Genomic DNA, 26,976 nt, shown 5'->3' on the forward strand with positions numbered 1-26,976 from the left:
CTTCCTAAACTTTCTTTTATTTATAAATCTTTAAATTAATATTTATCACAGTTTTTTTATTTATTTAATAAAGATTATATATTTTAAAAATATGTTTTTGGTTTAGGGTTTTTTTAAGATTATATATTTTAAAAATATGTTTTAAAAAGATCACGCCCTGGCAAACATACATATATATATAAATTATCTTAATATAATTTAATAATATGTTTTTGGTAAGTCAACTCTAAATTTTTATTTAACAAATCTAAAATCCGAACAATATTTCAAAAAGTTAATCCAACTCAACTCAAATCTTATAATTCGTGTTGGATCCGTTTAACGTATACTCATGTAACTATTGAGGAGGTAAAAGATAAGTTTTGAATCCGTTTAACGTATACTCATGTAACTATGAGGAGGTAAAAGATAAGTTTTGAGCTCACGTAGAAAGTATATGACTAAATTTATTTATTTTTTTGTTTAATTTAAGTTTAAATACCATTTTAGTAGTTATATATATATATATATATATATATATATATATATATATATATATATATATANTAAAAAGATCTAATTTAATTTAATTTGTAATTCAATAATTATAGGGTAGGAATTGGATCATCAATAATTATATTTTATCCAATAAATTATGTTTAAATTGATATTTATTTGAATCAGTAATCCATTTTCTATTTTATTTTATTTTAATTATTGAAGAATAATTCAACTATATGATTGACCAATAAGTGAAAGGTTGGAGTCACTAAATTGAATAAAAAAAAACAATAATTTATATTCCTAAATTTCAAAGTACCAAATTCATGCACATTAAATTGGCGTTACCTAATACGTTACTGTCTTGCCGACGAGACAAAGCTAAGGGCGGTTGTACTTGTACACGGAGCAGCAATAACTGACAAACGTGGGTAACGATTTAGTACACAACCCAATTGCAACACGTGGGTGGTTGCCCAGTTAAAGACTCATTTCTCAATTGGATAGGCATTACTCTCTTCATCAAAGGAAATTATTTATTTTCTCATATTATGAAGCTGTAGATACCAACCGAACCCGAGATTTGACATTTAACCTTTTGACCGAGAGTTCTAGAGATAATCTGAAGTAAGTTATAGCTCGATGATAACCGATTTAAAATCTAATACACTAGCTGCAGATCCGAAGATCCAAATAGAACATTTCGAAGTTCGTATTAATAACAAGTATGATGCTTAGTCTGTATTAATAAACATAATTTTAGGTATCTATGTCGATTACTTATGTTTTACAGTGCAGAAGCAGAGTTCTACAACCAAATTAACTACATCTTTTACATTTTATATTGTGGGCAACTAAATAGCGTATTACAAAGACAAATAAGGAAGGAATCAAGCAAAATGGACCTGTCATTTGCTGTGCCTTGCTTTTTTGAGAGTTTTAATCATTCCTCTGGCGATCTTCCAAAACCAGAATATGTTCATAATAGCCAGCATAGGAGGCACCGCCAGCAAGGTGTAGAAGCCCAAAGGATACACACTCTTCACCTGAAACATGTGGAACAGAAAATTCTTCAACCTCTGACGGGCTTCTAAGCTATCGAGTATGAAATGTTAGATGAACACGACTCTCCACAATGATATAATATTGTCCACTTTGAGTATAAGCTCTCATGGTTTTGCTTTAAGCTTCCCCAAAAGGCCTCGTACCAATGGAATGGAGAGAGTATTCTTTGATCATAAACCCATGACCATTCCCTAAATTAGTCAATGTGACACTTATCATCCACCAACATCAAACACTTTAACCATTTTCAGACCAAAAGTAATTTAAAACTCTCCCAAGTGCTATTTAGTCTTTTTACAACTTTTAGATATTTGTTTAATTATCTAATCAAACACTGGTTTTTTAAAAAATGAAATAAAATCACTCCAAATTCATCCAATCCACCCCATACTCGGATGGCGGAGGAGTTATCTAGGCTAGCCAATATGTGCCACCTACCGACACCTTATAAAAGTAACAACTTTTTCTTCTTAGAAATCCAATTCGAACCACCTTTCCCAGCTACCCACTTCAACCAAATATAGTAAGAAATTATGATCAGGAATCCAACTCAAACCACCAATTATCTGACACGAAAGTGTCAGCAATCAAAGCAATGAAGAAAAGTTTAGGGGAATTTCATCCACCATGTTTAAAAGGAACCATTTGAAATTAGTTTAAAGGTTATTGGACCTAAAAAGTTTTCAAACTAGGAGGCTCTAGCAGAAAGGCTAGTGGCATTGCATTTCAGCAATAGATCATTTCTTTACTTTCTACTTTTCTCTCCGTTTCATAGTCTCACACAGATTATAGACACCGCCAAGTCAGCATCAACTTGCAACAGGTTTTACCTTTTTCCCTTCGATGACAAACAGCTAAGAAATATTTCATTGTCAGAATGAAGTGCCTTCGTGTCAGTTTGAACATACATCTCTATCATGGATCGTATAATTCAAGCATGGAACTAGACTTGCAAATCTATCATTTCTAGCATCGTACTTCAAGGAAAATGAGCTTGAACAGTTCACTAAGAATATAATTCTCCATAAGCAAATGATTCAAGGCTCAGTTTGCAACGAGAGATGTTAATTACTCACCTCATCAAAATGTTTAAACATGTGGCCGAAAAAATATATAAATAAGACAATCCTGGCAACCTGAAGAAACAAAACTTATCAGTCTTGAACAAAAAATAGACTGAAATTTAAGATGCCAACGAACTCACAGGTATGTTTGGAAGTGGTTTTGAAATGGATGAAATCACTTTTACAAGTTAAAAATCATTCTCAAACATGCAATAACAATTCAACAATTTTGCATTTAAAAGTTAAAACCTAAAACTAAAATGATGATGTGAAAATCATTTTTAATAAATCATTTATAAACTTTTAAAGATGTTATTTAATTCAATTGCATGAACGCACTCAAATACATTAATTTCTATTGAACAGGGAATCTTGTTATACACTAAAATGAAACCAGATCTCAAGTTATGGACGTTACCAACCACCCAAAAAACAGCGCAATTCCATTAATGACGTAGAGATTTGAGTTCTTCTGGCCAGCATTGTCCAAGTACCTGATGAAGTAAATGAAAGCAACGAGCCAATAGTTCAAAACTAAATACGTTCTTTTTCTGATCTAGAAAACAGAGTAATGAATTCTATATTTTGGGCATGTTTGAAAGTGACTTTAAAATGGCCAAAACCATTTTTGCCATGTCAAAAATATTTTAAAAGAGCATGAAAAAAGTGATTTTGGTAATTTGGACATAACTCCCAAACCAGCCCTAAGAAACATGAAACAGGAAATCATAATTGATGAACTTTACCATCTAAGATTTACGAACGGAGTGGTGATCTCTGTGAAAAGAACCATTAGTATGTAAACCTGTCCTTGACCACTTAGGAGGGATTGAATGATTGAGAACAGCGACAGTCCATGATGCAGAACCTATTGAAGTCATTAAAATTAGGAAAGTCAGTTACCAGCTTTCACTCAGTATTTAAGCACACAAGTCTACTGTCTTCAAAGTTCAGTTTTCTTTATTCAAGTCTACTGTCCTGGCCAGCCTATATATTAAATCCTAAGTGGCCACCATGAACTCATTCCTTCTTATTTCCCCGAAGCTCATATGACCACTAGGTCAACCCATGATAGTTCTATTTTCCAGTACTTTCTTACCAAGTAAAAAATAATCCATAAATTATCACATGCTCTTTCATAGTAGTTTTTCACAATCCATGGGTATGCTCTCATGCTCCCCTCTCGTTGCACTAATTCACCATATGGACAAAAATAACTTCCTTTCTTACGACACATCAATTTCTGACCAATCCACTCTTGCATCTTGCTACACTTAAACACACTCATAACTTAATCACTCCAAATACCCACAATATGTAGTTTATCTCACGTTGCTCCCTCAAGTCACTGCGCAACAAACTTTTCTACCCGCCATTTGGGTAATTGGGTATCTAGATATATAAACAAATACTGCATACACTCAACCTTTCTACTACTTTTTTTTCAAATCAATCTCCCTCCACAATATATGCACTAAATTAGTCTCGACTCTTTACTTATATGTTGCATTTCATCAATAACATTATAAATTTTTAGAAAATGAAAATTAAAACTGATACTGAGAAAACAATTTTTTGTCTCTTCTACAAATCTTATTATAGTTCTTATAGGGGGAGATGAATGAGTTTTATTTCTACCATACAAAAATGAAAAACAAAAGCAGTTATTCAGCTTCCTTCTGTATTTCCACTATAAAATGATATAGTAAAAAGTGAAACATAAAGCACAACTAAATATGAGATATCAAATGAATGTAATGTATTGCAATTATGTGGTAAAAAAAAATAACCTTTCTCCATACTCACATACTCTAGACCACCTAAAGCCGGGAAGAACCAAAGGACCATTGCTAAATCTGATAGAAAATAGCCAATAGAGAACTGTAGAAAGCAAAAGGAAATAGAAAAAAAATGAGATTAATGACTTAAATCATTCAACCACAGGCAAGAAAGAATCTAACTGCTCTTTTTTAATGGAGAAAGTGTAAAACGTTACACAAGTTAAAAAATTACTTCACATGTAACTAATCACTTGCAGCCACTAAGCACCTCGTGGAAGAGAAAGTGACGATAATGAAAAAAGATCTAAGAACACACAAAAAAAAAAAAAAAAAAAAAAAAAAAAAAAAAAAAAAAAAAAAAAAAAAAAAANAATTGAATACACGACCAGAAATGACAAACAATCAGAAGGTAAAGGGCCCAAATGACATTTATGTCATTACAGCCCATCACTCAGTTTAGTGCAAGAGCATTTGAAATTTCATGTCTACAAGAAAATTAATGTTTTCTGAATTGTCCAGTTTTTTAATTATACTAAATCAATATAGGACATTAATAAAATGCAACGATGCTTATATTATATTACATTAAGGCAGGGTAAAGTGCTTGATCATGTAGAAGCTCATGCTATTTCTTGTCCAGCTTTCTAAAACTCTAAATTGCAACTCCCTTGTGTACATGTCTCGAGTACAATATGTGTTGCATACACAATATACTCTTCAATCAAAGAACAAAATGACAATAAAAATTAATGCAAGAGGCACTAGTTGTGAACAATACTCACATTGAAACAGTGTCCAACCATAAACTTCTATATCAAATAAATTCAACTCATACTCATAACCCTTGCATCATGCATTTAGTGGTCACGAGCAAACTGAATAATATAATAGGCAAATAGTTTGTAAAAACAAAATTATACTCATATATACAAATAGACATATACATATAAGACATGAACTTTACACAAAATAATCATAACATTTTGTAGCAGAGCCAACTCAGAAAATAGGTTACGGGCAAGATTATTGTAATGACAGCAAACAAAAGAAAGCAAGTTGAGAAAAAATTAGAACCAAATATTACACAAGGAGAAGACTTGACCTTTCTGCTCATCAACTTACCCCCAATGTCATATCAGATAAAGAGGACGTTCTTCTTATAAGAAGTTCATTACTGGAACCTGGATTGAAAGTACTTGACAACAGTACAAGATAAAGAGAAGAAGATGCTGCAACTAGGGCGTGGAAAGTTGAAAAGCCCCTATAATAGAATAACAATTCATCATTTTACATTCGCATAGTAAATGTACAACTAAGAAATAAGCTAATTACTAAATGAAATAAAAAATCACGAGAATTTTACCTATTGTTCCATTCAACCTTCCCAAAATCGCTTAACTTGCCATATGCTTTGAAACTTTGGAGGCTAAGGATGCCTGTTAACGTGTAAACCTTCAAAAAAGAAACCAATTTAAACTTGACTAGAAAAAAGCATAAATTTTCCAGTAACAGAGAAGTTCCTGAACATGCGTTCTTCTTTTCAATCATGCGCAATCGCACAACAACAAAAATACTGCAATTAAGGGTCTATTTTGTAATGCTTTCATTTCCTAGTTCTACTATCTCGCTTGATAATCATTTCTTATTTAGTTCCGTGTTTAGTCTGAAGAACGAAAAGAAATAATACCAAAAAAATATGTTTGACAACCACTCTCGTTTAAGCCTTTCTGTTACAAATCACTCTTGTTTCTTCCTATCTAGTTTTCGATCCAATAAAAGAATTGAAGTTTTGCTTGAAAACTATTTAAATGAGCAACAGACAAAAAAAAAATCATCTGTTCTTTATTATTTTTAATACTGCATAAGCACCTAACGAACATAGGTAATAAAAAGAGTAATTTCATTAATATTTGAAAGTTCGACACTAGTAAACGAGAAGTAAACGTTTAAGAACATTTATACAACTTCACGCATATCAAAAGAAGCTAGATGCACCACATACGAGAGCAGCACGTCTTTATTCACATATGCACTCAAGACGCTCCCACTAATAAACCTCTATCAATATACGTGTGCAGTGACGAGACAACAACAAATCAATGGAGATTGGTAATTGAATCAATTAACAGCTTCTAAAAGAACCAGTTGAAATTAGGTCAAGGAAACTGTTCCTCAGTCTAGCAAGAAGCCTCGACAGTGAAATCTAACTAGATGTAATGGATTGCCTTTTTTTTTTTTTTTTCCGAGAGAGGAGGAAATCATGGATAGCCTAGTCGGTTGCTCTACTTTAAACAAACAATAACAATATGATTCGCGACTCGTTCAAATATGCACACTTACAATCTTGCAGAAAACAATGCCAGAAAAGACCGAAGCCAGCCATTGAAGTCCCTTACTCGGATCGGAAGCGTCGGTGACTGAGAAAGTCATGTACGCAAGAGAAAGAGGCAGATGCACAATTGCTGCAAACTGCACAAAAGATAACCGAATCAGTATTGAATAGTCCACTCAATGGAGTAAAAGCGAACAAGTATAAAGCCCTAACTTCACGTGCAGAACGAGCTAACACCATCAAGTAGGTATCAAAATTATTTTCTTCCGGCAGATGATGGATATGGACATACTTTTTCGGAAAAGACAGCGTAGGCTTAGAAAGCCACCAGCACTAGCGGGCCATCACCATCAAAGTACATTGCCTGGATACACTGGATGAAATTATGCGAGAAAAAAGTAGCAACAGCAGCCGGAAGTAGTAGGAAAAAGCGTCGTCCAAGTTCATATACAGACGCTGCCGGAAGCTCGCGGCAGCCGGTGAAAAGCGAAAAACGTGAAGTCGAAGAGAAGTAAAGACTAGAAAACGATAAATTATGATCGTATAAAACAACAAGTGGACGGTTAACGAAGAAGAGCTTTGAGATTTGACTGGACTGATCGAGAATCTCTCGAGTGGAAATCGGAATTTTGGAAGACCGACAAGAAATCGGAGATACACGGCGGCATTGCGACGGAGTGACGTTCTTGTGTAAGTTTGGACGCCTAATAGGCCTTAAAAATGGTTACATTTAAGTAAATTATTACTTTCTTCTTACCAAAAAAACCAAAAATTAAAATTAAATTAAAATAAAATAATATATATATATATATATATAAATTATTGGTCTATCAAAATGTCATTCTTTTAAATTTAATTTTTATGAATATTCTAATTAATTAGTATTGCAAAGAGTAATTTTAAAATATTTATTTAAAAAAAATAATAATATTACAACTTTTGAAATAATAAATATAATTTTAAAAACGAGATATAATTTAATAGTATTTTTTATAATTTAACAAAAAAAATTACATTTTCGAGTATGAATCTCCATTAAAGTTTATGCCGGATAAATATTTTGATTTTAAAAAATATTGAATAGATCTAACTATTTAATAAATAGTGTTAAATAATGTATAAAAAAAATTATTTATTGATTTTTTTAATGGTAAGACCTATAAAAATTTAAATTGAAAATATGCTTTTTCCAAAATAAAATTATATTTATTTGATATAAAATTAAAATTTTACAAATTTAATTTATAAATGGTTTTTATATTTGTCTATATTAATACAATTTTTAATAATTTTTCATTGCTAAACTATATCATTTAATCCTTTTAACTTTTAAACTAATAAAGAAGTAGTGAATATTAAATTATTAATTTCGTTTTTCGAAAATAAATATTAACTTTATAGTATTTAATATTCATTTTTAGTCCTATAAAACTCCAACAAATCGACAATAGGAGGGTCAATTACTCGCCACGTGTACGAGATATTAGGATGAGATAAGGCCAACCTTTTGTGTTCGAGTGGAGTTATTATCTCTCATTGGCTCGGATCTAGGTTTCAGGTGATCAAAAAGATTTTTCGTTTTTTTTTTTCATTTTTCAAAAGAAATATACAAATAGACGTAATTTTTTATTTTTGAAATAAAACGCGTAGATATATATATATTTTTAAAAGAGTGTTATTAGTCAATTTTTCAATATTATCATTCACATTTTACAAATGTTTTAAAATCATTTTTAAATTTGAAATTAATTAAAATTATGAACAAAGGATAATTAAGACACTTGTCTCCGTTAAATCTAAAATGGCATAATTCAAACACGTGGACTTCTCATTTAATATTATAATAACTTTTTTATTTTAAAAATAATTTTAAAATATTTATAAAATATCTTTTTAATGTTTAATAACTACGCGTAACTCGTGTTAATGGTGACTCAAATTCTAGTTGGCTAACTTACTCGACGAGTGAGAGTGAGTGTCGCACAATCACTTTGCAAATCTAAAAATATTGTAGTTTTTAATAATTTTTTCAATAAATTTCATTTTAAAACTATTTTTTAAGTAAAAGGGTTAAGGGCCGTTGGTATTTAGTGTATTTTTAAAATATTTACCAAAATCAAAACCAACGTTATTGTTTTAAAAAAGAATAAAAATATTTTAAAAATTAATATTAAAATATATATATATATATATATATATATATATATATATATATATATAATTTATCATCATTTTAATTTAAAATGATGATTAATAAATTCGAATTTGAGAAAGGCAACCGCCTAAAAGTAAAATATTATTAAATGCACATGATGTGTCGTTTGTTTTAATATTTAAAAGGTTAAATTAATAAAAATATTTTAAAACTTTATATTTATCTAAAAAAGAATATTCCATTAAAAAATTTTAATAATATTTTAAACTAAAAAAAAAAGTCATCCGGTAATTTCCGCTAATATTAATTTTCAAAAATATCCTTCAACTTCTAAAAATATTTTTACTTTTTAAAAGATAATTTAGTTCAGACCTTCTAATTTAAAAAAATAAAAATAAAAAATATTTTTACTTTATAATTATATTTAAAAAAATACCTATAAATATATATTTTTAGAAGTTTAGGTGTATTTTTTTAAAGGAAATAATAATTATTTTCGTTCTTAATTTTGATTTTTTTTAAAAATATATAAAATTATATATAAAAAGAAAAAACAATAATAAGGAATTAGTAGACTAAGGAAGAATGACAAAAACATGGGAGCGGTGAAGAGGTCCGAAAAACAAAAAGAAAGAGAGATAAAATCGGGTCTCACAGTTTTATGACCTTCTCCTTCCGTTAGGTTTCATTATCCGAACCTCACACTTCGCCATTACTCTTTTCTTCTCAACTTCCTTGAAACCAGAGATTTTCTTGTGGATCTTCTTCATCAGGTATCTCTCTCTCTCTCTCTCTCTCTCTCTCTTTTTGTTTTTGCCATTTCATCCTCATTTTGTTATCTATCGCATGAATCTTATCGTTTTTCTGCGATCAAGGTTGAACTCTGGTATTTGGATTTGTTTTCGTTTCATCGTCTCTTGCTTGTAGTCACTTTCGATTTGTCTCTCGCTCTTTGTTTTAATGTGTTCGTGAAGCTCTGCTCTGCTGATTGATTGTTTTTCATTACTGATGTGCTAATTGATTTTTTTTTTTTTTTTTTACCGTTATTTTGTATTTTGTCTGTTTCGTGTACTGATCTCGGATTTAGTGAGCTGGATCATGTTTGGTATTCCAGACGTTTAATTGGAGCTATTTGTTCATTGATTACATTAATTAATAGACCTGTGCTGGTTTTGACCGACGCCGGAGGATTCAAGAAGTGCTCCACTGAGTGTGTAATTAATTGATTTTCTTCATCCTTATATTCCCGTTCACATTCTTCCACACTAGGTCTTCTTATTTATGGAGTATTTTAATACGGATGAGCCGAGCCAATTTAATTTTATTGCTAAATCTGGCATTTAACTCGGAGAAAAGAGGAAAAATAGAATAGCTATCTCAGTTTCCAATGAAAGAAATGGCGGACATAGATCGTGCTTCCATTATCAAGCTTTTTGCAGGATGTTTTTTTTTTTTTTTTTTTTTTTTTTTTTTTTTTTTTTTTTTTTTTNTCTTGCTATGTAGATTTCTACATGTAAAATTTCTGTCACGGAAGTTTAAAATTATCATTTTCTTGAGTACACGGGTGGATTTGTATTGGACTCCTGTCTTCTGATAAAATGGCACGCTCTTCAAGCTTTAGAGAGTTTATTGTACAATTTTAAGCGTCTGTTTCTACAGGTAAAGATGCAAGGTGCTGTGCGATCATTTCTATCACACGGAAACGTTGTGAAAACTGCTGTTCTGCAACAAATTCGTCTAGCAAACCCCCAGATGAGGCCTGCAATGTTTTCATGCTTTACGACATCAGCTAATTCTGCAAACATTGAAGAACATGGCTTTGAAAGCACTACTATTGATGACATCTTGAAAGCAAAAGGCAAAAGTGCTGACGGATCATGGCTATGGTGCACCACAGATGACACAGTTTATGATGCCGTCCAGTCGGTATGCATCTCTGCACTGTTTGAAAGTTCTCATAATCTTTATAATTGTTTACTTCTGCTGCTATTTCTACTTACGCACTCCCTCTTTTTGAATAAAAAAGATGACTCAGCACAATGTTGGAGCCTTGGTGGTTGTTAAGCCTGCGGAGCAAAATTCAATTGCTGGTATTATAACAGAAAGAGGTACGTGATATGATTTGCTTTATAAATGCAGATATTTCTCTGAATAAATTGGTTCAACTACAAAATTATGGTCCTATCCAATTATGAATGAAGAGATTCATTTACACTGTAGTTTGGGGAAAATAACAAATGCATGTACCCTTGATAACCACTTTTCTTTTTTGAATGCCAATATTTGTGGTTGAGAATTTGAACCTTTAACATTTTGGTCGAAGAATATGCCTTAACTAGTTGAGTTATGCCTAGGTTGGCTACTTTGAAAATTTTTGAAGTTCCCAATATTTTGCAATTGGCTAATTGTGCCAAATATTGGACTTCAAACTCGGCAAGTTCAAACTGCTGATCAGTTTCGTTTTGCGTTGCTACTCTTTTCAAGAAAACTATCTAATGTTTTCTTGGAGGTGGAGAGTAAATTTGCATTATTTCTGCAGTTTTGGAGTACCCAAAATGGTTTCTGCTGAAGATTGTGCCGTGTAGACTAGAACCTGTAATTTAAGATTAGTGGCTTTACCTCTTAATTTTTGGATGACTGCCACAACGTAAGAATCGGTTTTGCACCATTGTATGAATGAGAAAGAATTTGCAAAAGTATTTTGAACTTATATCTAGTGATTATTCAAGGTATTATAGATTTGAATCCACATCTAACCGTAATTAAAAGGTCACCATGTTGTGGCATCTTCATTTAATAATTTTTCATTTATTTGTCATTTTTCCCCTTGCCTACAATTAGTTTTCCTTGTACTATAACAATAGGGTGTTATTTCTAAGCTCTAGGTCCCATAAAGCATCTTCTCATCTTTTGGAATGCAATATCTCAACTTCAGCTTTCTTTTCGTACGTTTGTAGATTATCTGAGAAAGATTATAGTGCAAGGCAGGTCTTCCAAGTCTACCAAAGTTGGGGATATCATGACTGAGGAGGTATAGTTCTGTCACCTTTTATGTTATGTCAACCAGTCTGGTTTCTTCTTTGCCTCCTGTTTAAAAGATAATCGTTCTTTCTAGAGTTGCAATATTACCATTGACTCATCACCATTGACTCTTCATAAATGACCTAAAATGATCTGACATGATTAGGATGTTTGCTTAGATTAAGTTTGAAAGAACAACATTGAGTTGCATTGATTTTTTCAACCTTCTATCAATTTTTCTATTCGAAAGGTAGTTTTGAAACATTTATGAAAGATTAAGGTTAATGGTAATATTGCAAAATTTTGAAAGGAGTATTTTTTAAACCCGGGACAAAGTTTAAGGGTATTTAGTTTCATCACTACGATGACCATCCATGGATTCACCTATTTAGATTTAAGATAGAAAGAATGACACTAAGTCACTTAGATTTTTTATTCAACGTTTCAACAAATTTTTTACTCTAATGGTAGATTTGAAACATTTACAAAAGTTTAAGGTAGTTTCACAACGTTTGTTCGTTTAAGGTAGTTTCACAACGTTTGAAAGAACAGGGGTACAAGTGACAGTTCATGGGTTGTTTTTATAAGTTAGTTTTTGTTTCATAGAAAAATCAACTACCTTTATTTGCATAGGTATATTGGATGTACTTTTATTTATTTATTATTATTATTATTATTTTTTATGAATAAACAAATCACTTGATGTTGCTTTAATTTGCACACGGGCCTCAATTATTTGTTTAATCTACCCTCCATCTACATAATAGCCACACAAAATATTGGAACTTCGAACAGCAATGACAAATTCCTTTAATTTGTGTTTGCAGAACAAACTTATCACTGTGACACCCGACACCAAGGTTTTGCGAGCCATGCAACTTATGACTGGTATCACAATACATTGTATTGCTAGATTTGCTCCATTTTTGTCTACTTTCTTTATAACCCGGAGAAAACTGTGTGCATGGTGGACAGATAACCGAATTAGGCACATACCCGTCATCGACGACAAGGGTATGAAAGGCATGGTGTCGATCGGAGACGTGGTTCGGGCTGTGGTTAGCGAGCACCGAGAGGAGCTAAACCGCCTGAACGCTTTTATTCAGGGAGGTTATTGAGTTGCTGCTATTGACATTGCTTGCTTGCTTGCTGCTGGTATGATGTTTGGAAAAAACCAGAACGGTTCAGCTCTTGTAAATATAGCCTGGTACGTGCACTCTCATGTTGTTTGGTTTGTGCTCAATGATTCTGGTACAATAATCAGTGTCTGGACCTATTATGTAATAATTGACGCCAACTTTGCTTTCCTAATTTCCTCCCTAAGCTACATTTCTTTTTTATGGAGATGACAAAATTCTCCCGACGTGGCGACTCACCCTGAATGAAGCAATCAATTTCTGCTTCGGACAGGTTCGAGGATTTTATTATTATTATAATTTGACTTCGGGATTTTCTACCTTCACATTTTTATGAATAATTACATAACTTTCTTATCTTTAATTTATTTAATGAAAGTGCTGGATATTTAAGAAACTAATAATTTAAACGGAGTAATAAAGATATTAATTTCCGTTGACTTTTATTCCAGTTTAGGCCATTTATAAATTATAATAAGTTTCGATGAACTATTAAGACAATCATAGGTTCAGGCTTCTCGTTGATTTTTCCAGTCTGTTGGATGGATAGATTTTACATATATAGATATATATATATATATATAGAGATGTATTTTGGTGGTGGATTTAGAAGTTAGATTTTAATTCAAACCATTGTTTCAAAATGCAATTTAATAAGATATTAATACAAGTAGCTGTAAACTAAATATTAAATTCAGTATCAACTATTATTTAAACTTAAGAACATGTTTTATGCTATAAATTTTGTATAATTATTATTTTACAATTATATATAATTTGTGATATATTATATTATACATGTTTTAAGTTCATAAAAGTAAATTAAATTTATAACATAAAATATTGTATTTATTAAAGAAAATATTTTTTTTACTATAACTTCCTTTTAAAATTTAGTTACTCAAAACCTGGTCTTATATTTTTTACCATTTGAATCACAAAATCTAAAAACAAATGTCCATATTCAGAATTAAAAACAAAATCAAATCCTTAATTCCTTCAACTAACTTCTTTACTGTCAAGTAAAATTTGATAAAGTAACAATAATCCTTAATTCCTTCAACGAACAGTAAAATTTGATAAGGTAACAATAACCATGATTATTTGCTAATCTAACCTGACATCACTAACCATGATTATTTCTTACCAAACAAGGGAAGAGTGAACATTTAATTTAGAAATGAAAATATAACCATTATTATCTAATAGGCTAATGTAATAGTCTTTAAGTCGAAAAAATCGTATGGATAGACTGTATAGTCTTTCTAGGAGAGTTTGTGTGTGTAATCGTCTTTAAGTCGAAAAAATCCTCTCTATAGACTGTATAGTCTTTCATGGAGAGTTTTAGTGTGTAATCTTCTTAAAGTCGAAAAAATGGTATGTTTAGACTATTTAGTCTTTCAGGGAGAGTTAGTGTAATGTTCTTTAAGTCGAAAAAATCCTATGATTTGACTTAAAAGGCCCATATTTCTTTGGGTATGCTGATTAGGGTGAGGCTAAATAAATCATATATCCAATTGTGAAATTCACTCTCTAATGAAAGAATAAATAGCGAAATTGTTGAAATCTCACCTGACATCACCCTTGAAGCTTTCTGATGTTCTTTGACCTATCCTTTTAGGCGACCCCATATTTAAGATCCTTCAATGGTTCTCCTCTGCAAAAAAAACTAATAAAAATAGAATTTTGAGAATTAGGAGTACAAAATTATAGGCATCATATTACTACTGCTTTGATAATTCGTACAAATCATCACGAATAATGCGTTCAATGTTCCAATTGGGTTGCTCGCCACTGGACAACTTGGATATATGCAAAATACTGTTATGGTGATGGCGTAAAGTACTTCGATGGCCAATGCTGATATATGTTATTCCAGCATCAGCAATTTGCTTGTATAAACGTGCCTGAAGAAGCAGGAACAAGAGAAAAGTTGTACTACAAAACATTCCTTGCGAACAAAAGTTAAGAACAATTCACCGACACGAGTTGAATAAACAAAGTATTCAACTCGTGTTACATGAAAATAGATACGAGCAATATGCAAGACAGGCGTTATTGGACGAATGCACGATAACAAAGCATGCAAATCAAGTTATGGACCGAAGAAAATATTCGGTAAAGATGGTAAGACTGATATTTAAAGCATGGAAAACTATGAGTTAATAGTAGATATAAAGAGACAGAGAGGATAAGCTGGCTGGACAGCCCTAGTTAGGTTATGACAATGAATCTCAACAATGTGGTACATATGAGGCTGCATAAAACTTGCAATGAAGGTCATACATGTCATATGCATCTCTCCAAACAAACTTTCAAGACATGAATAAGAAAACCCATAGTTTATTTGGCATATATTACTTTTATTAAAAAGAAATTTATATCTGAATATTCTCATACGACGACCGTTTCACTCTACTACATTTGGTTGTCAAAGTAAACTCGAATCTATTTCCTCTAAACAATTTATTATTCAATCTGTCACAGTACTGTTTCCCCTTTTATGAAACAATTTTTAGATGCAAGCACAAGGTCTATGTCTATCTAAAACAGAAGGGGCGCATGTTTCAAATGAGTACTTGTACTAGAACACACAACAAATGAAAGAAAATAGATGTCAGCTATAACACATACATCATGATTAAACTCTAGCTGAATGTTTTCAGTAGTACCTCATTTGCTTCATCCAAAGCACTTGTAGACTCATCCAGCAGGACTAACTTTGGTCTTGAAAGCAATAGACGTGCAAATGCAATACGTTGCTGCTCACCGAGAGAAAGAACACTGGACCATTCGCAAGTTATGTCCAGGCTACTGAAACGAGTCAATAAGTAGCCAAGACCGACTTTGTCCAGAACCTGGACTAGGTCATCTGTTGTTGGCTTGTCAGGATTTTCGCTAACATTGTTGATATTTGATGCACCCGTCAAAAAGGAAGGGAATACTGCGAGCCAAAAACAGTCAGTCTGACTTGGTAGACCTCATGAATTGATTTACTCTTAAACTAAATCAATCGACGCTATATGATAGAAAAGCGTGTTTACATGACTTGCAAACAGAAAAAAAATGAACGCTAGTTGAATTACACATAGTAGTCAGTCCAAGCAAACCGTTCTTTTAGTGACACGGGCAGCTTTCTTAGCAGATACAGCTAGTTACGTTCTGGATTGAATAACAAGAATAACGTTTCCCTTTCTAGAACTTCACAAAGCAACATAATGAGTACATTTTAACTTTCTAGAAATATCATCACATAAACAACCGTGGCAGGTATGGCTAGACATTACACACTAATAATACCACTTAATTGAGAAAAATAACTAACTAAATAAAAGAACAACAAACATGCTTTCACATATTGTTAGTTTTAAAAAATATCTCCACAAGAATGAAATGAGTCTGTGAGACTGATGATATTCAAAATAATCATCAATCGGTACACTTACCATTTGATTCGACATAACCTGATGTAGCTGCACCTTCAGCCCATGTAGGATAAAGCAGTTGCTGACGTAGTGTACCCAAAACCATGTATGGTCTTTGTGGAAGGAAAAATATCCCTTGATAATTTTTGTTGAGTGGTCTACTGTTTTCTCGGGATATATCTTCTCCTGTATGCGCTTCCGTGGGCCCTCCATTTTGAGAAACTATCTGCTCGGGATAGTCATTTATATAAAATGTGATTTTTCCTTTTCCAACACTCCAAAGACCTGCCAAAACTCTTAACAAAGAAGTCTTGCCACACCCGCTAGGTCCCATTACCTGTAAAAGTAGTTCCATGCTCATGAATTTCTAGTCCACCACAGGTTTATGGTAATACGATGTAACGTGATAGATCTTCAATATATAAATGAAATAGTTTCACACACCAGCAAATGCTCCTTTTCTTGAACTATTAGTTCCAAGTCTCTGACCAAAGTAGAGCCATTTGGTGCCCCTAAAGTCAAATTCTCAATCTCCAATAATTTTCCACGTTTGTCTAGGGTCATGGATCCATTTGATTCTAATAGAGGTGAACTGTCCACATGGGAGTACATGAGATGTATCTCTTCTGAGATGTTGGAGAGAACATTAGGAGCACTGCCATCCAAGAGGTCATCAAATTCGCCTGCATATTTTGAGGATTCAAAATCAAACATATCTAGTAATCGACAAATTAAGATATACAGTTGATCTCTACCATCTATATTCCAAATCCCACAAACATTGATCTCAATCAGTAACTCCAATGGTAATGGCCACTAGCCCCTTGCTACTTACATCATCATCATCCTTCTTTTACCAGCATTCCTATGTTTTATTTCTCCACTCTTCAATCATAATCCTATTTCTGCCTAGTAGTGATGTTTCTTCCTCACAATATTCATATCAAAATTAAATGTGAGTCATACGACACCGAACCAATATTCATACCAAAATTAAATGTGAGTCATACGACACCGAACCAATATACTATCAAGCAAATGTTCAGATACAAGTATTCAAAACAATTGGTTAAGAATGGCAAAGTAAATCTTGCATGTCAAATGAATTGAGAATAACAAAAAAAAAAAAAAAAAAAAAANTAACACCATACGAGTGAAATAATACTGAAATGGTGAAAAAAGGCTAAAGTAATTTTGACATGACCTAAAACAAAGATGGATAGATGCATTCACAAAAATGTACTCTATATACTTTCGAATTTTACTTGAATCACACAGGAATATCCTTCTCTTAGATTCCAAGTAGATCTATATTTACTCCTCATGCATGTATGCTACTATGTTGTCCAGAAGACTGATCAGCACACTTCCCCTTTCAGAATCTTTCATCGGGAAGGAATATATCCATGCAAGAAATAGAGGAAAGAGGACAATACCTAAGCGATCAATAATTGCTGAAAAAGCACTGATGGCCTGAAACTGGAATACAATGATGGAAAAATCCCCAAAGATGTGATTAAAAGCAGATACTGATTGATTAATAACACCAAACTCGATTTTCCCAGAAAAGTACATTGGGGCAACAACTGCAGCCGGAAGAATTTGAATGAGGTAGCGGTAGCCATTGGTAAAGAACTCAAGATTTCTGGATGCTATTAATAATTTCTGTGATGCAGCATATTGAAAGAATACGGTAAGAACCCACAGAGGTGAAGAAGCACAACTACGGTTACGACAAAAAATATCCAACATTAGAATACTACTACTACAAAATGGACGTTGAGCTTTGACATAGATTATCTTGTATCAAAATTAAAGTCCCAAAGCTTGAAATATCTAAAGTTGTGTAGGACGAGAACATTGAGATCCAATGTAATACATATTTACGTGTAACCCTGAGTTCAGATAATACCATAGACGTACTCGTATTTTTTATTCTGACAAGGTGATAGTAAGATATTAGGAAACTTATATTAGAATTGAAATAATCGCTCGACATGAAACAGCACTTTGAGATATAGACATATCCAGCTATTAAAATACTTACAGTCAAATTCTCAACAGCACTTCTGAAACGCTGCAGAATAAGCTGCATCTCATTCTCTTCGCCACCATAAAAAGCAATTGATTCAGCATTTTCACGAATGCGAACAAGTCCATAGCGAAAATCTGCTTCTTTCTTTTCTTGCAAGAAGTTTAGATTAACCAAACCCTGCAATAAATGGACGTTAAAGCTAAAAAGAGTCTGGCTAGATAAAGTTTCCAGGAAAAGAAAAGATCATTATAAATCAGCCAAAGAAGTTCACCTTTCCAAGGAAAACACTAATTGCCGTTCCTCCAATCGAATACAAAAGAAGAATGACAAACAATGGTGGATAGATACCATACAAGATATTACTAAATGAAATCAAATCCACTGTAGAATTGAAAAGTGCCAAAGAGAATGACAGAGCTGTCCCTGTGAAAGAACTGAGATCGTCAACAATCCGCTGGTCCGGATTATCAATAATGGATTGGGACTGAATTTTATAGAAAGACTGGTTCTTTAAATAACGCTCCATGTAATGTTTTGTCATCCATGATCTCCATCTAAGGGAAAGCATGTCCTTTGCATAATCTCTCAATACAAAAACCTGTAAAGCAGTGAATTCGAGTCAGGTAACACAGATGAGATGTTTATAGTTAAATTACCCATGAGAAGAGTTACGTAAATAAATTATACGTTAAACGTTATATACTGATGAAAATTCATTTGGACTTGTTCATAACTTGAAAGCAGGACTTTCAAGTGCTGTCCTTTTCTGTTTCGAAATGTTTCTTACTGATAAATGAAGCCAACATTTTTATTCTGAAGACAACATTAAAAGCATTGGACGAAATGCTCTACTCTCACTAGGCTATAGAAACATTTAGGTGCGTGTGTGTAGATATATAAGGACTGAGTCTTTGATGCATAAACTTCTTACTGAAATAGAGTCAATGTGTGAATAATTAAACTACTTTTGCCAAAGTGAGCTTAGGTAAGGAGTAAATGGTCTGTACTCCTTACCGTAGATTCATAATTTAATATTTGGTACATGTATGGCGATATAAGAACTATCCAAAATAGAATACAATCTCTTCCTCCACATAACAAAACCTTTGTCAACACTAACACCCATCCAAGACGCTAGAAGATCAAAAGTGTAGAGACTAATAGCATCCTATTCCTTTGGTTTTAAATGTGGTAAAACAGAGTAGACTAGTAGAACAGTACCTAAGCGAAAGTGGGGGGAGGAGGCCAGTGTGCTCACCGGAATACCTCCAGCAAAGGCACCAAGGTAGTACAGGAGTTGCTTAGTGAACTGTTCTTGGTCCTTGTCTGTTCGAGATACCCGTTACGGAGGCGAAAATGTGAATATGAAAATAACGAGGTTAATTAATGGAACAAGCATTTGTATACTGTCGATTGTAAGAAGGAAAATGAACTGAAGAATTACTAGCAAGAGCGTTGTAGAAGTCGCGGCCAAGGAAATTGAAGCCAACGCTGATGCCGGTGGTGCCCAAGGTCAGAGCGAAGACAGCAGCCAGTTGCCATCGAGCTTGCACTTTGTCATCCGAGAACCAATAAGGAGCAGCAACTTTCCAAAACCTCTTCAGCAGAACTTTCGGATCAGGTCCAGGCCTCTGAGCTTCCTCATTCTTCACCATCCAGAATCAAGCTCAAAGTCATTCTCCACAAGCAATCAGCAGAAAGAAATTAAACAACACAAGAACAGACTGACCTTATCTGGACCTGAACCTGGCGTTGGAACATCCGGCGGCTGAATGGAGGAGGACAAGTCGGAGGCAGTAGCAGAAGACCTAACGTTCATGAAACGACTCCTAGATTTCCTACAAGCGAGAGTTCCGCCGCTGGAAACGGCCATGACAGCGGCCGTTGGAGTTAAAAGTTTACAGAATCGAACATGAAAACTAACTCCTCCGCCGTAATCACGAAGCTGAAGTTGCCGCCGGTGATTCTTATACGTTTGATTATCGGTAACCGTGGAGGAGATCGTGAAAACAGAGGACGCTTCTGAGCGTAGTATCATATTTTCTTTGAATCGAAGACGAAAATGTCTTCGGCTATTACATTAATTGGTTGAACAAAGGAAGATTGAGAGCAGAAGCTGAAGAAATTGGAGAGGCCCGTCGTGGTCCGTTGCAGAACGACAACTGAAACAGATAATGGTTTATCTTTGGAGTTTGAGATCATAACAACGCCACGGCTACAAGAAATTATTGATTTTATTAAATGCTAAATTCAACGTTTAAAAAATCTGTGACGGTTTATTCCAAAATTTTCTGGTTATTATTTTATTACGATTATATTTTCTGCTAAATTACAGATTTAATCCTATAATTTTTTTTAAAAAAAGTTATGTTATTTCCAAAATTTATGGGTATTTTATTATTATTATTATTATTATTACTATTATTACATTGTTGAATTAAATTATAAATTTATTCCGTATGATTTTTAAATTTTTTGTTATTTTAAAAGTTCTAATTTAATCATTGTTTAATATTATTGTTTTATATTCAATTTTTTTTAGGAATAAAATAGTCTTTATCCAAAATTAAAAAAAGAAAAACTAAATAAAAATAACTTTAAACATTATATTTTATTAAATTAAAAAAAATATTCTTACCATTAATTTTCGTGAAAATCATTAGTATTTTGTTTCAAAAATACCTTTAAAATTTAAAAAGTTTCATCAATACACTCAAATTTTGTACTATATTAAAAAAATAGGTACAAATTAAAAAAATAGGTACAAATTTTTTAAAATAGCATTAACACTTCTACCCAGAAAAGTCTTATGTCATGGTTTTACATAAATTATAGTCTACTAGTCGAGCCTGGTGTCGTAGCTCTACATAATAAATTTCTCATTAAATGATCGTATTCGAGTTTTAGGTTGGAGACAGAAAATGGGACTTTGTATAGATACAGTTGATTTGTGAGATCAATATTATAAATCACAATAATGTATTAGTTATCAGACTAACCGTGAAACCCAAGAAAGCACCAGCTGCAACTTCAATCTCAGTGTGGCCTATTGCTTCTTTGAATGACTTCCATTCACTGCCCTCCCTTCTTGACCCTTCTTCCACATCAGTTTCCGAGCTCGACGATGCGATATCCTCCTCCTTTAATGGACTCAGTACCGTCAAGGCCCTGGTTCCTTCCTCAGATAACAGGGGACTGCTGCTCTCGAGTTGCGAGTTGAGTCGACGATCCTGATCTTTATAGGAAAAGGATGAGTTCACAGGTGTGTTTGTTTGCAATAGCGTGTTGATTGCTTTAGCATGTTTTCCAACTTCTCTTCTGACTCCCTGCAAAATAAGAAATTTTGTTGTTGATTACTCTTATTGATACCAAAAAAAGCAGGTTATGGTGTTTCTAATACTACAGGAGATTCTAACAAAGGAAAGAATGTATATAGGGAGTCTAGAAAGGGCCATCAAGTGAGCCTTAAAGAGATAGGTTTCCCATTCGCAAAATTCTTCAATCACAGTATCGCAGAAGGCTTACAACATCTTGGTTTCCATGAAGAAGAAGCCCAAGATCACAGGCAAGCTTCCCACAGCAGTATTTTCATTGCCTCCTAGAGAAATAATCAATTCCGACCACATTTTACTTAAACAAGTTAATTTTTATGCTGAAGGCCGAAAAGTTTAAAGATCTTAAGTACACCGTAAATGACTGATAGAGTGGGAGCTCGTGCCACCCGAGGGACTTCCACCCTACCAACCTCCAAACCTCTTGTGAGATCCCACATTAGTTGGAGAAGAGAACAAAACATTTCTTATAAGGGTGTGAAACCTCTTCTTAGTATACACATTTTAAAGCCTTGAGGGGAAGTCCAGAATGGAAAGCCCAAAGAGGACAATATCTGCTAGTGGTGGGCTTGGACGGGTACAAATGGTGTTAGAGCTAGACACCGGGTAGTGTGCCAGCGAGGACGCTGGGCCCTCAAGAGGGGTGGATTGTGAGATCCCACTTTAGTTGGAGAGGAGAACAAAGCATTCCTTATAAGTGTGTGAAAATCTCTCTCCAATAGACACGTTTTAAGGTCTTGAAGATAAGCCTAAAAGGGAAAGCCCAAAAAGGACAATATCTGCGAGCGGTGGGTTTGGGCGGTTACACCTCTAGACGGCTACAAATACTAAAAGAGAAAACAGAAAAAGGGAACTCTTAGAAAAGATCTCTAGAACCTTACAAACTCCGGCTGGTCTGATTAACAATGATTAAGAAGCTGGTGCTCAACTCATAGCCAATAACAACTTTCTCCTCCTTTTCCTAAAGCCTCCGACTTGAAGGATGACAATCAAGGGAATGCCAATCAGGTTTATCATAAATTTTCTCTAGATTCAATTAAAAAATCACCCCCTTTTGTTTCTTCTTTAGGAATCATCGACCAGTTTTTTTGCCATTCAGATGAGGTCTATGATTTGCCACAGCCAACAGAAGTAGATTTGACAGAGGGAAGAACCATTTAAGCCTGTCTGTTAGAACCTCATCAATTATCTAATAAACAGTAGAACTGAGGTTACTCGGTCTAAACTCTACACTTGCTAACTGTTATGTATTGCATGAATACATATATCCACATACATCCAGACATAAACATACTTATCATTTCCAGCGACCAAACCACTAATTCACTTCCTTCGAGACTGCAACTTCCCATTCTCAGATACCACCGGAAAGAACCTTGTGCGCATCAATGATCAGAGCAAAAGTCCAGGGAAGGATAAAATTATCATTGTAACGACCCAGATCCATCGCTAGCAGATATTGTCCTCTTTGGGCTTTCCCTTTCGGGCTTGCCCTCAAGGCTTTAAAACGCGTCTGCTAGGGGAAGGTTTCCACACCCTTATAAATGGTGGTTTGTTCTCCTCCCCAACCAATGTGGGACGTCACAATACACCCCCCTTCGGGGCCCAGTGTCCTCGCTGGCACTCTTTCCTTCCTCCAATCGATGTGGGACCGCCCCCAAATCCACCCCCTTTGGGGCCAGCATCCTTACTAGCACACCGCCTCATGTCTACCCCCTTCGGAAAACAGCGAGAAGGCTGACACTGTGCCAGTTTCTCTTTCCATCATACATTCATAAAAGTCCATATTAACTTACTTAGCATAAAGAAGATACAGAGTTATGTTCTCCAGATAAATTCGAAGATACAGAGCATAAAGAAGATATCAGAGTCCACATGGTAAAATTATGAGATCAGTTTCTCCTTCCATCGATGTTCCTCATCCATAGAAGTCCATATTAACTTACTTACCAGAACACAACAGAAAATGGGGAAAAAAATCCCCATTAATCCGCAGAAGAATGGCAGGAAAAGAGTCGGGAAGATTATTAACAAGTAGAATGTGCGCTAAACAAGAAAGAAGAAGAAGAGCCTTCGTACTTGCCTGAGCATCATACATAATAAGGGACGCGTAAATTACAGTTATGCCAAAAATTGAATCTGCAAGACCCCTGCGATTATATTCCTAAGTAATGTCATGAAAAGTTATTCCGAAAAAACAGGCAAATAACTTCTTAGAAACGAAAGCCAATCAACAAAGAAACGCATATTGAGTAGCGGATTACCTCTCAACGCCGAGAATAGTGGCAGCGGCGACCACCGCCTGAAACACATGGCATAACAACAGCAGCGACGGTGGTGATTATATTAACAAAAGAATTCAGAACATACAAATCAAATAGAGGCTACTAACAGAGGAGTGAGTAGAAGGGAAGCCTCCAGCTCCAAAGGCAGTTCTAAAGTTGAACTCTCTGCCATAAAAAAGAACAGAAGTGAAAGGCTTCGCGAGTTGCCCAATCGCAGCGGACACGCCGGCGGCAACTAAAACCTAGAAAACAAAAACAGCCAAATTGAAGACAATATTCATCCATTAAGAACAAGAAACAGACGATATTATCGATACAGAGTGAGAAGAAGGCAACGGATTACCTTGTTGTGGCTGAGTTGAATGAATTCGTCAAGCAATAAAGCTCTCGGAGCGGTGGATTTCAAAGTAGAAGGGCTTGATTTTGATTTTACGAGACGAATGTAAGAGTGGAGGAGACGATTGCAATGGTGATTAATCAGCCGAGTATGAGGGGGAGAGGGAAGGGCAGTGGCGGAGGACCACCATGGCAGTGACATTCCGTTTGCAAGGGCAAGAAGAAAGCTGAGAGGAAGAAGTCTGAAGGTTAAGCTCAGAGGGCGGCGGCCATTGTTAATCTGTTTCCACCCACTTCCTTCTTAACCACCACTCTCCAACTCCCTTATCATCTTTTTAGTTCATACCTTTCTTTCTTTAACGTAGTTTTCATATATATATTTTTAATTTTAATTTTTAAATTATTTTATTAATTAAATAATTGTTTTGTAAATCTGAAAAGAATAAAAATATAATTCCAATTTTATTTTATTGCATAAAATTTTGTAAATTATTAAAATCTCCTTTGTAGTTTCTAATAAAAATATATTTTAAAATAAAATAATTTAAATATTAAATTATATGTTCTTTCTGTATATTAATAGACAAAACAGAAGAACACGTAAAAAAATGATACCCATAAAATCGAAAAAAAAAAAAAAAAGAAAAAAAAGAAAGTGATTCTAAATTTATCGTTTTACAGTTAGGGTTTATAGATGTTCTTACTCTTTTTAAGTCCGCCATTCTCATCTTCCTCCTTGCTTCATCTGTTTTCTCTGACAGGAAATGAGAAATGTCGCCGATTTCTCATCTTTTAATCCTTTTCTTCGTCTTCTTCTCTCCTCTCACCGTCGCATTCGCCGATCAAAGCAATGCCAATAATCCGAAACAAGAAAGCGATGCCAATAATGAAGAACAAGAAATCGTGAGGCTGGATCTGATACACCGCCACCATCCGGAAGTGGTTAAGAGGCTTCATGATGAAATTAAGGTGGATAAAATGGAGGATCGCATCAAGGATATTCGCTATCACGATCAATCTCGCCTGCGAGCCATCTCCGCCCACCTGAATTGGACCAAAGTTGTGGAGAATGCGGAGGAGAAGGAGAAGAAGGAGGCGTCGGGTTCGAATCTTCCTCCACAGTCGCAGTCGCCAATAGCATTGAAAACATACCCCGGCGCTGATTACGGTAGCAGTGAGTTTTTCGTGCAATTGAAATTGGGAACGCCGCCGCAGAAGTTCACGATGATTGCAGATACCGGAAGTGACCTATTGTGGACGAGATGCAGATACCGGCGGTGCAGGGGAGATTGCAGCAACCCCTCTCCGATCCATAAAATGCGTAACAGAATGAGAGATAGATTCATTTACGCGCTTTATGCGAATCAATCATCTTCTTTCTCCCCAATTCCTTGTTCCTCCGAGCAGTGTATCCAGGATTTCTCTGAGCTCGGCGGCCAACCCGATTGTCCAACCCCTAACTCCCCTTGTTCCTATACCTACAGGTATTAATAGTAATTATTATTTTTTTTTTTTTTAAATAAAATTTTGGTGGGGACCATTATAACAATAAATGGATGTTGGTTGGTTTGTTTAAAAAAATAACAGCTACTTAAGTGGGGACTGCGCGATGGGAATATTCGCAACTGAGACGGTAACGGTAAGACTAACAAACGGAAAAGAAAAGCAACTGAAGGACATTCTATACGGCTGCACCGAAGAAATAACTGACAGCAAATTCTTGGACGGAGCCGATGGCCTCATTGGCTTAGGCTCTAGCATCTACTCCTTCGTCTACAAAGCCGCCGAAAACAACATCGGCGGCGGCTTCTCCTACTGCCTCGCCGACCACATCCGCAGTATAACCGCCATTAGCTACTTCGTCTTCGGCACCCCCTCCCCTAAGACCTTCGCCGCCTCCACATCCACTCCCATCGGCCCCCCCGCCACCACTAAACTCATCACCGGCGGGCGATACAGCTGCTACTACGGCGTCCAACTGGCCGGAATCTCCGTCGACGGACAGATCCTGAACATCCCCCCTCACGTCTGGAACATCAATTCCGGTTGCGGCACCATCTTGGACACGGGCACCAGCCTGACGATGCTGACGGCGCCGGCTCACGATGCGGTGATAGAAGCGATGGCTCCGAAGATCGAAAAATTCGGAAGAATGGAAAGGGATGTAAAGGGTGAAAGGGAGAAGAACTTCAAACTTTGCTTCAATGACACTGAGTGGAGATTTGGTATGACGCCGAAGCTTGGATTCCATTTCGAAGGCGGGGTGGTGTTCGAACCGCCGGATAGGAGCTACGTCGTTCCGGCGTCAGAACAATGTAGCTGTATTGCCATAACTTCTCTGCCCTTTCCATCAATCAATATCTTAGGGAATATTATTCAGCAAACTTACCTTTGGCAATTTGATTTACACAAGGGATCCGTCACTTTTGCTCCCTCCGACTGCGCCTAGAACTTCTCCATTTTCTTTCATTTATTACTTCCTTCTTATTAATTATACTCATATAATGTAACATTATTCTTTTTTTTTTT

At 34.7% G+C, this 26,976-nt stretch overlaps 5 protein-coding genes across 10 annotated transcripts; 2 read left to right on the plus strand and 3 right to left on the minus strand.

Annotated features, from left to right (window-relative positions):
• Positions 1-1,174: 1,174 nt before the first annotated feature.
• Positions 1,175-7,418, minus strand: LOC111795595 (transmembrane protein 56-B-like). 3 transcript variants are annotated; one of them, XM_023678112.1, is made up of 9 exons: positions 7,015-7,418; positions 6,731-6,859; positions 5,754-5,842; positions 5,513-5,651; positions 4,416-4,490; positions 3,356-3,477; positions 3,028-3,103; positions 2,622-2,681; positions 1,175-1,526 (listed from the first exon to the last, which is right to left on the minus strand). In XM_023678112.1, the coding sequence occupies exons 2-9, from the start codon at positions 6,818-6,820 to the stop codon at positions 1,389-1,391; spliced, it is 789 nt and encodes a 262-aa protein (XP_023533880.1). In that variant the 5' UTR covers positions 6,821-6,859; positions 7,015-7,418; the 3' UTR covers positions 1,175-1,388. The 3 variants fall into 3 exon arrangements, with proteins under 3 accessions (XP_023533880.1, XP_023533878.1, XP_023533881.1); XM_023678110.1 differs by lacking the exon at positions 7,015-7,418 and adding an exon at positions 6,936-7,004; XM_023678113.1 differs by lacking the exon at positions 7,015-7,418 and adding an exon at positions 6,936-7,007 and having other exon boundaries at positions 1,391-1,526; positions 3,032-3,103.
• Positions 7,419-9,449: 2,031 nt separating this feature from the next.
• LOC111795596 (CBS domain-containing protein CBSX3, mitochondrial-like) lies at positions 9,450-13,302 on the plus strand. Of its 2 annotated transcripts, XM_023678114.1 has the most exons (6): positions 9,450-9,650; positions 10,537-10,803; positions 10,904-10,985; positions 11,835-11,908; positions 12,726-12,786; positions 12,874-13,301. In XM_023678114.1, the coding sequence occupies exons 2-6, from the start codon at positions 10,543-10,545 to the stop codon at positions 13,014-13,016; spliced, it is 621 nt and encodes a 206-aa protein (XP_023533882.1). In that variant the 5' UTR covers positions 9,450-9,650; positions 10,537-10,542; the 3' UTR covers positions 13,017-13,301. The 2 variants fall into 2 exon arrangements, with proteins under 2 accessions (XP_023533882.1, XP_023533883.1); XM_023678115.1 differs by lacking the exon at positions 9,450-9,650 and having other exon boundaries at positions 12,874-13,302.
• Positions 13,303-14,444: 1,142 nt separating this feature from the next.
• LOC111795597 (ABC transporter D family member 2, chloroplastic) lies at positions 14,445-20,696 on the minus strand. 2 transcript variants are annotated; one of them, XM_023678117.1, is made up of 11 exons: positions 20,224-20,696; positions 19,939-20,140; positions 19,753-19,820; positions 18,766-19,092; positions 18,507-18,671; positions 17,896-18,124; positions 16,904-17,142; positions 16,481-16,796; positions 15,707-15,978; positions 14,781-14,941; positions 14,445-14,691 (listed from the first exon to the last, which is right to left on the minus strand). In XM_023678117.1, exons 1-11 carry the CDS (start codon positions 20,530-20,532, stop codon positions 14,652-14,654), a joined length of 2,328 nt encoding a protein of 775 aa, XP_023533885.1. In that variant the 5' UTR covers positions 20,533-20,696; the 3' UTR covers positions 14,445-14,651. The 2 variants fall into 2 exon arrangements, with proteins under 2 accessions (XP_023533885.1, XP_023533884.1); XM_023678116.1 differs by having other exon boundaries at positions 14,445-14,703.
• Positions 20,697-21,352: 656 nt separating this feature from the next.
• Positions 21,353-25,240, minus strand: LOC111795599. 2 transcript variants are annotated; one of them, XM_023678121.1, is made up of 6 exons: positions 25,152-25,240; positions 24,455-24,674; positions 24,219-24,353; positions 24,091-24,128; positions 23,910-23,976; positions 21,353-21,820 (listed from the first exon to the last, which is right to left on the minus strand). In XM_023678121.1, exons 2-6 carry the CDS (start codon positions 24,647-24,649, stop codon positions 21,464-21,466), a joined length of 792 nt encoding a protein of 263 aa, XP_023533889.1. In that variant the 5' UTR covers positions 24,650-24,674; positions 25,152-25,240; the 3' UTR covers positions 21,353-21,463. The 2 variants fall into 2 exon arrangements, with proteins under 2 accessions (XP_023533889.1, XP_023533887.1); XM_023678119.1 differs by lacking the exon at positions 25,152-25,240 and having other exon boundaries at positions 24,455-24,796.
• LOC111795598 (aspartic proteinase NANA, chloroplast-like) lies at positions 25,203-26,928 on the plus strand. Its single transcript, XM_023678118.1, has 2 exons — positions 25,203-25,931; positions 26,035-26,928. Exons 1-2 carry the CDS (start codon positions 25,219-25,221, stop codon positions 26,894-26,896), a joined length of 1,575 nt encoding a protein of 524 aa, XP_023533886.1. The 5' UTR covers positions 25,203-25,218; the 3' UTR covers positions 26,897-26,928.
• The last annotated feature ends 48 nt before the right edge of the window (positions 26,929-26,976 follow it).

Source organism: Cucurbita pepo, chromosome LG05 (genome assembly GCF_002806865.2).
Source record: "Cucurbita pepo subsp. pepo cultivar mu-cu-16 chromosome LG05, ASM280686v2, whole genome shotgun sequence".
NCBI classification, from domain to species: Eukaryota; Viridiplantae; Streptophyta; class Magnoliopsida; order Cucurbitales; family Cucurbitaceae; genus Cucurbita; species Cucurbita pepo.